Genomic DNA, 14,247 nt, shown 5'->3' with positions numbered 1-14,247 from the left:
TCCCATCAGGCAAGGAGAAACTCAGATATAAAATAGTCTCTATGCTCATCCCCATAAAGGAGGGCAGGTCTGACTTTCTCAATGATGTAGTAGGGCTTTTGGCTAGGCATGAAAATAAAAAGCAGGAAAAGAAGTTGTCAAGCATGGATTCTGTTACCATGTACCAGGTAAACTATTAATAAAGCTTTGTCTTTCTTTTTAAAGATTTGATTAACTTTGGAATTATGTATATGACTCCATGTATGGGAATGTTAATGTGAACGCAGTATGTCAAACACCAGAAGAGGACACTGCATCCTCTGGAACTGAACTCAAGTCTTCTGAACGAGTAATAGGTATTCTAAACATGGGGCCATCTCCCCACCTCCTTCTTGTTTCCTTAATAGTTTTTACATACAAACTATTCTGCGCATAGATTTCCAGACTACTTGTATTAGTACGTAATCCCAACAACAGTGAATGAGTGTTTCCCTTTCCCCACATGGGTGCCAGCATTTCCTGTCATATGATTACTCTATTTGTTTGTTTTTTATAATCTTTTTTTGAGTCCTTTGTCAATGAGCATTGCATCTATATAACTACTTTCCGTCTTTCTCCTATTATGCATATTAGAACAAATTTACATAATAAGTAGAATATATATTTGTATATTTAAATATTATACACATGTACATTCATTTTCTGAAAAAAAGTGGTGTAAATGTTACTGCTCACAATTATTGCTAGCCACAGGTAATATATAGCCACTATGTTATATTGTGTTTACATGAAAGTACAATTTATATACATAGTCAAGCAATTCAATGCTAGAACAAACATCTGGGAATCATGGAAGGAAATTGTCTCATCAATCTCAGGATTCTGTGACTATGTCGCTACAAGTGTTTATTCATGAGATAATAAATTTGAAATGTATGAACTATGCCTGACATATAAACATATAACAAATTACAGTTGTTAGAGATTTCATTCCCTAGACAACTTATACTTTATTCATACATTCCATTGTATAAAATATTTTTGCAATATATCATGTGAATGTGCACATTTTAACTGTGCATAACAATACTGAACAACGTACAAGTCTTACTTAAAGATTTTCAAATGAGAATTAATCGCAGCAATTTAACTGCCTCTACCTATGTTCTAAGTCCAACACTGATTTCAACTTTGTGCACATTTTAGGCATAAAAGCAATGCAGACATGGTCCCTTTATCCATGTTCCCTTACAGAAGAATTCAAACCTTGACGTCACCTTTTTTTTCAGTGTTGCTTTCCCAGGCCTCAGCAAATCCAGGTTCAGTTGAGCATTGATATGTTTCATTTGTTCCATGCAGTTCTCTATGAGACCAGCTGAAAGAAAAAGCCTGCAATAGTTAAGGACCTTTACCCGTATAAACATCACGGAAAACCTGTATAAATCTAACTGTGAGAAAATGATGAATTAACATGGGAAAAAGGAGCACCCTATTGAAGCCCACTTGTTTCCATAATGAGAGTTTCCATATCTACTTTATGCATGCTTCATCTTAGCAGCAAGTCATTAGTCAAACTGATGGGTTTTGTGCTCCTATTACTTTCTTTCATCTCTCAGACCTATATGTAATCCCTGATGTCCGGAAGAGAAACCATCACCTTGTAGTGTGCAAATTGGTATAAAAATACTGCTCATTTGATATTACTGTCTTTACTATACCATAAAAACTGTGTTTGGGTCTGTTAGAGATACAAAATATGCTTGTGTATGCTAATAATTGTGAAGCTGAATAATAGGCTAAAGTTTGAGACAGGCAGACAGACAGACAGAGAGACAGAATCTCCAGAGTAACAATCATTACATGGAAATAGAAACACATAATCTACCAGCATCATCTTTGTATTATTGAGTGATTGATTGATTTTCCAGTACTGGGGTCAAACTCCAGGGTCCTGTGTTTACTAAGCACTGTATTCCCAGCCTACCCTTTTTGTATTTTAAATGCAATGAATGTAGGGTTGGAGAGATATGGCTGGGGGGGTGGGGTTAAGATACTTCACATTTTGCTCTTGCAAAGAACCTGAGTTCAGTTCCCAGAACCCATGCCAGGCAACTCAAAGCATGCTGTAACTACACTTCTAAGGGATCCAATACCTTTTCCTGCCCTCCATAAGCAACTGCACCCACATGAACATACCCACACACACACACACACACACACACACACACACACATACATACATACATACAAACATACAAACATAGATACATACACATAATTAAAAATAAAATAAATCTTAAAAATAAGTAAAGAAGTGAAAGCAATCAATTGATTACTGTACTGCTAAAAACTTTAAATATCATTGAGGTCTTACTGTAATTCCTTTATATTTTTAGTTCAAAGAAAATTTAAATAAATGAGCAGTAGAAAATATGAGGAGCTGCTATAGGTTTGAAGAGAGATCTGACACTAGTGAGATGTCCAGAGACCTACAACGATGACACCAACTGGCAATCTAACCAATAGTGGAGAAGCTACCTTAAATGCCCTTCCCCCACACTGTGAATGACGACTTCCTTGTATGCCATCCTAGAGCCTTCATCCAGTGGATAAAGGAAGCAGAGGCAGACACCCACAGCAAAACACTGAACTAAATCCTGGGACCCAGTTGCAGAGAAGGAGGAGTGATGAGCAAAGGGGTTAAGACTTGGCGGGTAAAACCTATAAAAACAGCTGACCTGAACAAGGGGAGCACAGGACCCCAGACTGATAGCTGAGAGGCCAGCATGGGACTGATCCAGACACCCTGAACTTGGGTGTCAATGAGGAGGCCTCGGAATTCTTTGGGGCCTCGGGCAGTAGATCAGCATTTATCCCTGGCATCCAGATGGATTTTGGGAGTCCATTCCACATGGAGGGATGCTCTCTCAGTGTGGACACATGGGGGAGGGCCTAGGCCCTGCCACAGACGATATGACAGACTTTGGAGATTCCCCCATGAAGGAACTCACCCTCCTTGGAGAGTGGAGTGGTGGATAGATATTCTTCAAAGCTTTCAAAGACCTACAGAATATATGGCATTTAAATGGTTTAGGGTTTTTCATGATAGTGAGACACAACTGCTTCTGACACACCAATTATGTCTGAGAGGAAGATTGGCATCGAAGAAACTCGTTATGGAGTTAGCTTTCTACATGGCAAGATAAGCCATTTGGTCAAGAAACTGCTCTTGTTGTTAATGTTTAATAGACATACAGGACCCACAGGAAAGTGACCGCTGAACTTGGACAGTCCTACAAGGTTTGTGCTTCTTGGAAGAGTCTGCTAGACATTCTACAGGACACAGAAATATGACTGACAAACTGCCAATACAGGTGGACAGTTTAAAATTTCCTGCTTTGCTGAGAAGTCTTCCAGACACATTGTGGCTTATGGGCTGAAGATGGATGCCCCAAGATTACAGAGGAACTTTGGGTGACTATCCAGGTAACAAGATGTCTCTGTCAATATCCTTCTGTAGTCTTTGATGGAGTTAAAGGCAGATAGTTATAGTTTTCCTTAGTTATGATAAAAGACAAGTTACATATAAGACTTTAGACTCACAAAAATGGGATAGATGATAAAATACTATCTTTAAATCTTACTAAATGTTAATGAACTAAATATTGTAACTATAGTTCTTGCTTGATAACTGTTCTTTTATATATAATTGGACTATGTTAAAGTTAAAACTTTTCTGTTTACACAGAAAAGAGGAAACAATGGGGAAAGTCCTTCTGAGTATATGTAAATAAAGCACTGTTGGCCAATAGGGAAGCAAGATAGGTAGGACTAGGAGTCTAGGAGGATTCTGGAAAATGTAGTGAAGAGAGTCATCTTGATGTGATCCCTGGAGAAGAGAACACAAGTCTGTGTTCTCGGAAAGATAAGTCCTTATTAAAAATATATATTGGTGATTATGGGTTAATGATTAAGTCAGAGCTAGCCGATTAGAAACCATAGCAAAGAGCCAACAGCTTCATAATTAATATAGTGTCTGTCTTGTGTGTTATTTGGGGGCTAAAGTGGCAATGGGACCCAGGCGGAATCCTGCAACAGATTGGGGATTGGGTGGGGGTTTGGGGGAGAGTTGAAGGGGGCTGGGGGGATGAGGAGGAGCTGGGATTGACATGTGAAGCAAGCTTTTTTTCTAATTTAAATTTAAAAATTAAAAAAGAAAATATGATTGTAAAGCTGCCATATAAATGTCTGATGATGAAGATCACCTCTCAAAGCATGCTTCTGCGATCTTCTGCTGACAGCCAGAAGTGACATCAGTGCATTTGCAGCAACTCTTTTCAGGACATCTTTGGGGGATTTTCCTTCATAACACTGCAGAGAGCACAGACAAAACAGGAGTAAGGGGTCAATTAGAAGGAAAGAAAAGAGAAGCAATCAATAACACTAAAGATATTTGAAAATAATATTATTTTATGAGTACCTAAAACTATATATAATATGTGCATATGTATATAGTACATACACACATACTTTAAATGAAGTTATGACACAGACTACCTAGTGAAGACCCCATTACCAAGCACAAGAAATTTCCCTTGAGTTGGTTGGTCAGACCCCTAACACAATACACACTATTGTTGTTGTCCTTCATTACCTAATCTCCAATGAGCATCCCGGGACATACGTACACACAAGCAAAGCTGATTGGATTCAGTAGGTTATATGTGTATGTGTGTACAGACACACACACACATGTGTGTGTAAATATATCCATATATATGTAATAATAATAAAGATTTCATGAATGGGGGAATCACAGGAAGAGTGGAAGAGACAGAAGGGAAGTAGTTATATAGATGTAATGCTCATTGTAGCACCAAACGGTAATAAACAACAAACTTTATAATAAATAACATTACAATGTTTTAAGGAAACAGAGAGCAAGATAAAGTAGAGTTTAACAAATAGCTTATTATAAGCTGGCTCATCTTAACAACAAATCTAATGGAACACACACTGTTAGGAAACGAAGTCTTCTGCTTGTCCCAGCTACAACTTGGTATCTCACCAGATCCAGCAGGACTGGCTAGAGGAAGACGCTAGACTTCCTGAGTCTCTGGTCTTCTCAGAGAGGACAGAAGGCAAAGGGTGAGCACATGATTCTCACAGCACTCTTCTCTGAGGTAAGTCATTTAAACACCTAAGAGGAATACATGCTGACTAAAGCGAGACTTGTTCTATTAATAAAGTGTTCTGATAAGGCCTAAGTTAGAAAACCAGTTACTATATTGGATGGAAAAATAACTTACAAAAAGGTATGAATTTTTTTTCTTGTTTGTAAAACTCTTTAAAATGTAATGATCTGAGAACTAAAGTTTGTTAATGAGACAGAAAGTAAGACAATAAGGCAGCATCCAGTTTTTTTTCTTTTTTAAGATTTACATATTTTATGTATATTTGTGTGTACCTAAGTGCATGAATGTAGATCAGTATTCATCCCGAGTATACACATGGACTTTGGACTCCCATCCAACAATGTGAGATGCACCCTCACCCTGAACTCTTGGGGCAGGGTCTAGGCCCTGCATTGGAGGAAATGACAGACTATGGACACTCCCATGGAGGGCCTCACCCTCCCTGGGGAAATGAGGGGAAAATGGGGGGGGGGTTGGGTGAGGACACGGGAGGAGGGGAGGGAAATGGAGAGGGACCTGGAACTGACTTGTGAAGCAACCGTGTTTCTAATCTAAATTTAAACTTAAAAAAAAAAAAAAAAAAAAAGAATCCAAGGAAGTCAATTGAAAGAGGGCACTGGATCCCCTGGAACTGGAGTTAAATTTCTAGTACCATACAAAGAAATGAGTTTCATGTAACATTTTCATACATATCATTACACCCTATTAATTTCCCTCTTCCTCTTTCTACCTAGAAATAGCATACTCTTCTGATCTTATGACATAAAAATTCTGTCATCTCATTTCTCGCTTGTTTTTGCCTTTCTACCAGCATTCTCTGCATTCCAACAGCCAAGGCAGATGCTAAAAATGTACAAATAGTTCATGTCATAATGATCTTGAGAAAAGAGAAAAATTTCCAAGTTCAAAGCAACAAAGATCATGACAAATCAGCAGAGCGAACAACTGTGTGAATTATATCTAGCTGAGATGGAAACACAAAATTCTATCACTTTTTCACATTTCAAAGAGGTGAATAAAAAAATCATAAAGCAGTATTAAAAGGCACTCCCACCCATCTCTGCATCGGGGTCCCATATGTCTGATGTTGGTCTTGAACTCTATGTAGCTGGAGAATGACCTTGAAGTCGTGCTTTTCTTGCCTCTACCTCCTGAGTGCTGGGATTCCAGCACTCTACCAGCCAAACTACACTTATGGTAAGCTAGCCCTTAAGGCCCAGGCCTGTAATGTCAGATAAGCAAATAGCTGAGACAGGAAGAACCTAAAGTAGCCTAGATTACAGGGTGAGTTCAAGGCCAACCTGGGCAACTTAGAATTTGTCTCAAAATAAAAAAAGCTGGGGATACAACTTATTCATAGAATGTTTGCCTAACATGTAAGATGTCCTGGGTTTAATCTACACACACACACACACACACACACACACACACACACACACACACACACACACACACTGGAGCAGCACAGGTACAGAGTGCTAGTAAAAAAAAAGTGCAGCTTTACATGAGGTATTCTTAAAGCCTTATTTATACTTGCTAATCTGTTTGAACTTTTGTATTATATTGTTTACTTAATCAAAAAATAAACATTGATTATTTAATAAATATGACTGAAAATTTTTAAATGATGAATACTGAAAGTGAATTCCTTTAAAGATACATAGTCTAGGAAACAAACACACCTGGAGAATTGTTTCATGTAGTCGCTCTGAAGATTTAGGACTTTCCTTAGTTCCATCAAGAAGTGAAGCCAGTGTTGGGGCCTCGCATGCATTTGTTCTGTCCTTGTCCTGGAGATGCCTCTTTTGCTCCTCAGCCAACAGAACAGACAGGAACTGGAGGCTGGCAACACTCAGGGCAGGGCACCTGACTGACAAGCCCACACATCTGCACAATGCATCTGAAGGGAGAATGATTTCAAAGGTAAATGCTCGAAGACTTCAAAAACAAAGGAGGAAATTAATCAGATTGGTTTTAGGAGTTATATTTATAGCATTCTTATTTTTAATGATACTAAGCTGTCAATAGAACATGTATAAGAAAAAAGTCAGTATTAAGGCCACATACTGTGTTAAGAAATCTGTTTAACTTTCCATTATGGGAGTTTTTCAGTATGTATACACAGGGATGTCTACTTTGAGCTAACATTTAAAGTTCTGAGACTTTTAACTTCTGAATTTTTATTTCAGTACTAAGAAAATGTTAGCTGGAGCCTGGAGGTATGGCTCAGCGCTTGTCTAGCATGTGTGTGGCCCATATGGAAGCCTAGTTTATATGTTTCCTAAAAATATATTTAAAAAGTAATTATGTGAAATGAATATTAAAAAGACTAACAAATTTTAGACATAAATATTTATGTAAATTCTTGCTATGTTAAAGTTTGTAAGACTAAAAAAATTAAGTTTACTTAAAAACAGTCAGTTGCTTATTTTAGTGAGAAACAGAAAATAGAAAAATAACCTCATTTTTGATATTTTTATGCTATAAAAAATTTCTTGAGAAAAGATAATGACAATGTCTTAGAACTTGCCATGTTGTGTATGAGATTCCACTGTATGCACATTTAACACAGAAGGAGATAGCAAAGAAAGGACTGACTTCTTTGGGAACAAAAATAAATCTTATCTAATTGTTTTATAAACTTAACATACACGTTTTCATGAAACCAGACACTTTTCTATCTTGGCTTTTGGCATACTGAAATGTATTGCAATTTCTCAAATCTGCAGTTTGGGTGAAAGGAGACTCATCAGGGGCACTGCCTGTAATTCTTTCCTATGCTATGCCATGACTACTTGGAAAACAAAGACGATCTTATTTTTATTAGGTGAGAGACCCAATCCTTCAAGGGTCTTCTTACCAATCACTGCCTCCCAGTGCTTGGCAAGAGTCGTGGTAATAAGAAGCAGGGAAACAGCACCAGCTTTCCTCAGGAGTGTGGTCAGAAGGTTGAATAAGTGTGTCCAAGTGCGATGAAAAGCCAACGCTAACTGTACATCTGTAAGTTAACCCAAACACGTCAAGTTATTTACACGAGAACTCTTCAGAAACACACGACTCACCACTGATACTGTATTGCACACATCAAGTGTACACTTGTGAAAAGCATTAATTGCACAGTGGCTCAGGTGCAGGCCACACCAATCAGATGAGTGACCCGCCTGTCAGCTGAACTGCCCCACCCCCAGATTCTGTTCCCAAGGCCCACCCCACAGCCCCCCACACCCCCACCTCACTACCCCCACCCTGGTGGACTCCTGCTGCTCAGGTACAGGCCAACCAGGCAGGAGAACAAGTGAGTGACCTCCATGCCAGCTGAATCCCCCGCTCCCTGGATCTGTTCCCAAGGCCCATTCCAGCACTCAAGAAAAGCAATAATCACTGTTTTCCTAGTTATGCTTTTATTACTGAGATAAAACACTATGCGTGACCAAAAGCAATGGAAAAGAATGGGCTTACTTCAGCTAACAATGACACATCATCATTCATCATTAAGGACAGTCAAGAGAGGGACTTGGACAGGTAGGAACCTGGAGGCAGGAGCTGATGCAGAGGCTATGGAGGAGTGCTGCTTACTGGGTTAATCCTCATGACTTTCTAACCTGCTTCCTTATAGTTCTACGAACCACTTGTCCACGAATGGTACTTCCCACAATGAGCTGAGTCCTCCACATCAACCATCAAGGAAGAAAATGCACCATAGGCTTGCCCATAAACCAATCTCATGGTGGTGTTCTCTCAGTTGAGGTTTCTCTTCCCATATGACTCTACCCTGAGGTAAACTGGCATAACTAGCCTGCAAAATTAGCTTCTCTTTATCTACTGCTTCTTAAAGGTATGTCCCTTCCTGCTACTACAAAGTCACACAAGCTTTTCCTTCATGAAAACCTGCTCGTCGACAATCAGAAAGTCAATTGATAGAGTAAATATAAAGCACAATTTCACACTGGACACATTATAAAACATGACACTGGCTGCTTCTGGGAAACAAACCTTCCTCTTATTTTCTTTCTTCCCTCTAGCAGCCCTGTGCAGGGATGAAAAGGAAAGCACAATGTGCTAAGGTCAAGGCAGAAGAGAAAGAAAACCTTTGAAGAGCCAAAGACAGAATTATCCCCTAAGAAAACTACACTGCACAGTGGACTGAGCACGGCTGCCTGCGTGCACCCGTGTTAGAGAAGTTAACCCGCCACAGAGGCCGCTGTGGGTGTAAATGCAAGTTGGACGCAGTAGCCGTCTCTGGAAACTCTCCGGTCCTACCTCTGCAGTTCTGTCACTTTTCATCAAACTTCACTAAGTCAGCTAGAGGCAGCATCCGGGCATTCTGCGGCACCAATGAGGGGCTCGGAGAGAGCACCTTTCAAGGACTCAGGTCACAACCTGTCCCAGTGCTCCTCAGCTATCCTACCGCTAAGGTCGCTAACCGGTATTTTAGATGTTTGCTCGTTGTCAATCCCATAAAAATTTAATTCTAAAGATATGCTGTGTACTCACGTGTTCATGCACTACATGCAAGTTTTTATATCCCTGAAAAATTCATAAAAGTTTACTCTTTTTATTCAATAAAGGCTTAAGAATGGCAAAATATTTAAGTTGGAAGGTAAATTTAAAATGTTATTAACATTTAACTTTATTACCATACTGAGTATTTAAGTTGAATTTGTTTATGTATAAGGCATTGAATTATATGTATGAATTAACAAATCATATAATATATAGTATATTTATGGATATAAATAACACACCTGTATATATTAGAAATATATGGAAACATAATAGATATATAGCCAAAGTTTAATAAAAAATCATTCAAAACTTAGTTTCTAAGAAAAGAATTTAAAATGTTTCCCTTAAGATTTTTAATAAGCATTTACACTTTTGCAAGATACAAGAAAAACCTAGCTGCTAAATGTACCTTCAGATATTACTGATAATGTTTCCTTGCAGTACTTTCTATAACTAATTATAAGATTATATAATTCTTTGTAATAAAATATATAGGAGGAACAATTAAAAACTATCTACAAGGCCACAGTAGTAGTCACACCACCTCTTGCCAGGTGTACTGACCAGATCAAGTGACTCATCGTCTTCACCATAGTTTTGGTGGTACTAATGTTGTAACGCCTTGCACATCTTCATGAACTCAATGTCAGTGTTAGTCAAGCAGTAGCTACAAAAACCCAACCTGAGAAATTACTAAACAAAAAGAATTTGTGAGTTATAACTGGATTCTGTTAGACCACAGATCATTGTAATATCTACCTCACCCCATTCTCATAAGAATCAATTTCATTATTGTTGAGACTGCAGTCTAACCTACTAAGCTTAATTAAATATTGCTGTCATGAAGAGAATTTCTAAGCATGAAATTATTGCAACTCAAACACAGAGGTAAATTTAACATAGATATGAATTATGCTGAGGACTGGCATTGCTTAGGCAAAGTAAAGCCACACAATTCAAAGGACTAAATAAGGATGAGTTGAAGTCAGGTATCATGGTATATGTCTGTAATTCCTGATTAACTGCGAGGTTGAAGCAATATGATTTCAAGTTCAAGAGTGGCCTGTGCTACAGAGTTAGTTCAAGAATCAATTTACTATCTAAAGATAAAAAAATTAAAAATAGGTTGGAGAGGTAACTGAGTGATAAATTGCTTGCCTACTTTGTACTAGGTCCTACATTAAATCTCTGGTCTATGGGGGAAAATGAATGAATGAATGAACAGAAAGGAAAATGAAGTGATGAGATCCACTATTATAAATCATTTATATTTAAAAATCAAACATTCAAATATTCATATATTATCCCATATATTTGATAACTACCACTGATAAATATAAACACATATCTGTCTACAAAATTCAGGGTTTGACACATACAATCACTGTGCTATTCATTCAGTCCTATATTTTTGTTTCACTTTTCTCTACCACTAATCATTATATTCAGTTTTCACCATAAAGTGAGTCTCAATATTTTACGACCTTAGGAAATGTTCATATTATATGCTAAAGTGACTCAGACCTGTGACTGTCATTTGGCCTTAGCCACAAATATAAAAATAATACTCCAAGCTCACTGCAGACTGTAGCATGTGTTTCAGCTGACAGATGGTGGAGAGTTTTGGTCCATTTTTTTAGCTACTCATCTGCCCTAAGTTTCTCCTGGAGCTACTTTAGATCATTCTAACCATAAAGCATACCATCAAATCATCCCAAATTAGCAGGGGAGTGGTGGTGGGGCCTTCACCTGGAGCCTAGTAAGATTTGCTCCCTCAATATTGTTCACTTCTCATCTAAACTGTAAAAATAAAACCTAGCTAAAGTCCCTGTTGCTGAAAACACCATGTATTTTGGACACAGGACCCAGAGAATCATTGCTGGATCTGACCTGAAAGCCTCTTCTCTGAGGACACATTTCATGGTAGCAGAAGGCCTCACCCTAGCTTTCAAAGGAGGGAAGCAAGCAATATTACTAACTAGCTGAGATAAGATGCCTATGAACTACAACAATGACTAGCATGGCACAATAACCGAAGGGTACAGTACCGCCATCCATACCTTAGTGATAACCAGCAGCTCGCTAATGGATTCCCTCCACAAGAAGGAAATCATGCCTACTACTGGAACCCTAGCCAACTATCCCAGACTAATGAAGGCATGGATCTCATAGGAAAACCTACAACTGAAAATTTACTGAAACAGCACAATCCCTAACTACACCCTAATATTTGGCCTTATAGTCACAGGTAAGAATAGGTCTCACTCCTCTGGGGGGAGAGAGGGGAGGAAGGGAAGGGGGAAGGAGGAGAGAAAGGGAGGGGTGAGAGGGAGAGGGAGGGAGGAGGGAAACGTAGGGGGAGAGGGAGGGGAAAGAGGGGGAGATGGAGGGGGAGGAGGGAGAAATGCCTCATTGCAACAGATGGACATCATTACAGAAAACCACATTTGATCAAAATTCAGAGACCAAAAAATTGTGTGGAGCCCAGTCCCAACTGATATTTCTACCATACAACACCTGCCCTTAAGGCTCGGGGGTTACTGCAGAATAACAAGACAGAGAGATTGTAAAAGCCTGAGGAACAGGAAGTTCACTGTGAGATGCTGTCTCCTAAAAATGTCAGAGAAGTTGCAACCATGAAGTCTCATCAACATGACTGCCCAAACAAGACCTGAAGGATAACACCAATAGACATGCTGGAATGGAAGGGAAACATGTCATGGGGCCTCAACCCCAGACAAAGAAGGAATACTGACAATGGGAGAAACAGTCTTCCTCAGGGAAGAACCCCAAATTGGTTATGCAATACCAAATGATCTACCCTGAAATCCTATACAGATAAATAACATTATATAAACTGAGACGGCTGTGGGGGGGCGGGGGTCTTGTGTAACAACTGAAGAAACAGAGGCCATGGATTTGAGATAGTGGAGGATGGAGACATGGAAAGGTTGGAAGGAAGAAAGGGAAGATATTTTAACTTTTAACAATTTAAATAGAACTTACCTAATACATCTTTGGTGCACACAATGAGAACTCGGATGACATTGGTGACAAGAGGTTTCAGGAACTCCTCCTGTGTCATAAGGTTAGGATCTACCAACAGACAGGACTGCAAAAGCTGGGACAAAGAGGACAGGTACTCCAAGAGAAAGGAAGCCTGTTTGCACAAGGACATAGAAAACAATGAGTAAGTAGACCTCATGAAAAGCCTATCTCAGGGGCATCATGGTGTTTTACTTTCCTATGTATTACAAGAAATCGTTTCTGTATAAAATACACTTAGTAAAATACTTAAAAGAGCACTCATCATAATTTATGTGCTATAAGCTTAATATGCAGCAGGTAAATCATTGTTCCAATATTAGAAGCATGTCAGTAATGGTCACATTGGCACTACCAACTATACCACCAGTAAATAAAGCCGCATTCTCAAAGCTGGTTTCTGTATTTCATTTTTAAAAAGTCTTTATATCCTTAAAGTAGGTAACTTGTGGAACCAATATCCTAGACAAAGCACAGAGGATATTTAAAGACAAAGTAAACTAGTCTGATTATAAAAATATTCCTCAAAGTGCAAAAGAATGGAAGAAAATACATCCATCCTAATAGCCCAGTTAATGGTATCAATAAAATTTGTTTTTGTTTTAGTTATCCTTCAGTATAAAAGCAATATTCTTAAATGTAAGAGAGAAAATTAAATTTCTATGAATAACAATAACATTATATCTGGAATTTTCTTAGTGCTAATACTGTAAGTGATACCTGGTAAATGTGCTTTGGAAACTTCCTCTGGACAAACAACAGCTAAAGAACAGCAGCAACGTCTTGTAGGCACTGTGCTTAAGCAGCACATCCTTATAAGAGAATTTTATAGAGCTGTCTAAGGCCCGTTTCTATGCACAAAAGAAGTCTTTTCCCTCATCTTAGTCTGTTGCTGTGAGAGTGTAAGAGCTGGGAACCGGTCTCCATTTGTGCAGGTAAGCATGCTTCACAAATTCTTTCTATAGATTTTGAAATTTAATTTGCTTATTTCTGTAACACTTTTGTCATTCTTTTATATTGTTGAAGACAGGGTCTAAATGTAGTCTGGGCTGGCCTAGCACTCACTATGTCCTTGAGGTTGACTGTGAACTTCTGATCCTCCTGCCTCCATTTCTCAAGTGCGAGGATTACAGGCATGTACCACAAGACGCAGTTCTGTGAAGTCTTTGTAATCGCTTCATCTTATGCCCTATTAAAGTTAGAGCAAGTCTAATTTCTGGATACTGGAAATACTATTGTAAGTAAGCCAGTGAGAAACATGAAAGGAAAACTGAATTATTTTGTAAATTAACAATTTAATATGAAATACTGATATAGTTAATAAACTATCTTTTTCTAATATTCTTAAAAACAAACTGAAGAACAACAACAAAAACCAAAGCCCTGTCAATCACACATGCCAACACACTGTTGCCTGTAGCCAATGCAGCGCCACTACCAGCATCCTGCACTGTGCTCTGCCTAGGTCATCCATGTCTGTTGTAATTTTCAACCCAGGGCTCTACTTTATTCTGACGTCCCA

The 14,247-nt window shown here is 38.6% G+C and overlaps 1 protein-coding gene across 3 annotated transcripts in view; it reads right to left on the bottom strand.

Annotated features, from left to right (window-relative positions):
• The window catches only part of Rttn (rotatin), a 125,987-nt gene that overhangs the window by 16,313 nt on the left and 95,427 nt on the right, over nt 1–14,247 (bottom strand). For all 3 annotated transcript variants that reach the window (XM_005065388.4, XM_040757815.1, XM_040757817.1), the window contains 5 exons: nt 12,687–12,840; nt 8,035–8,172; nt 6,857–7,074; nt 4,245–4,350; nt 1,257–1,354 (listed from right to left, as the gene is read on the bottom strand). In XM_005065388.4, coding sequence (XP_005065445.2) covers nt 1,257–1,354; nt 4,245–4,350; nt 6,857–7,074; nt 8,035–8,172; nt 12,687–12,840 — 714 coding nt within the window. The remainder of the gene's footprint in view (nt 1–1,256; nt 1,355–4,244; nt 4,351–6,856; nt 7,075–8,034; nt 8,173–12,686; nt 12,841–14,247) is intronic.

The sequence above is a fragment of the Mesocricetus auratus genome, unplaced genomic scaffold (genome assembly GCF_017639785.1).
Source record: "Mesocricetus auratus isolate SY011 unplaced genomic scaffold, BCM_Maur_2.0 Super-Scaffold_100015, whole genome shotgun sequence".
Taxonomy (NCBI): domain Eukaryota; kingdom Metazoa; phylum Chordata; class Mammalia; order Rodentia; family Cricetidae; genus Mesocricetus; species Mesocricetus auratus.
This window is presented reverse-complemented; position numbering and strand designations above follow the sequence as displayed.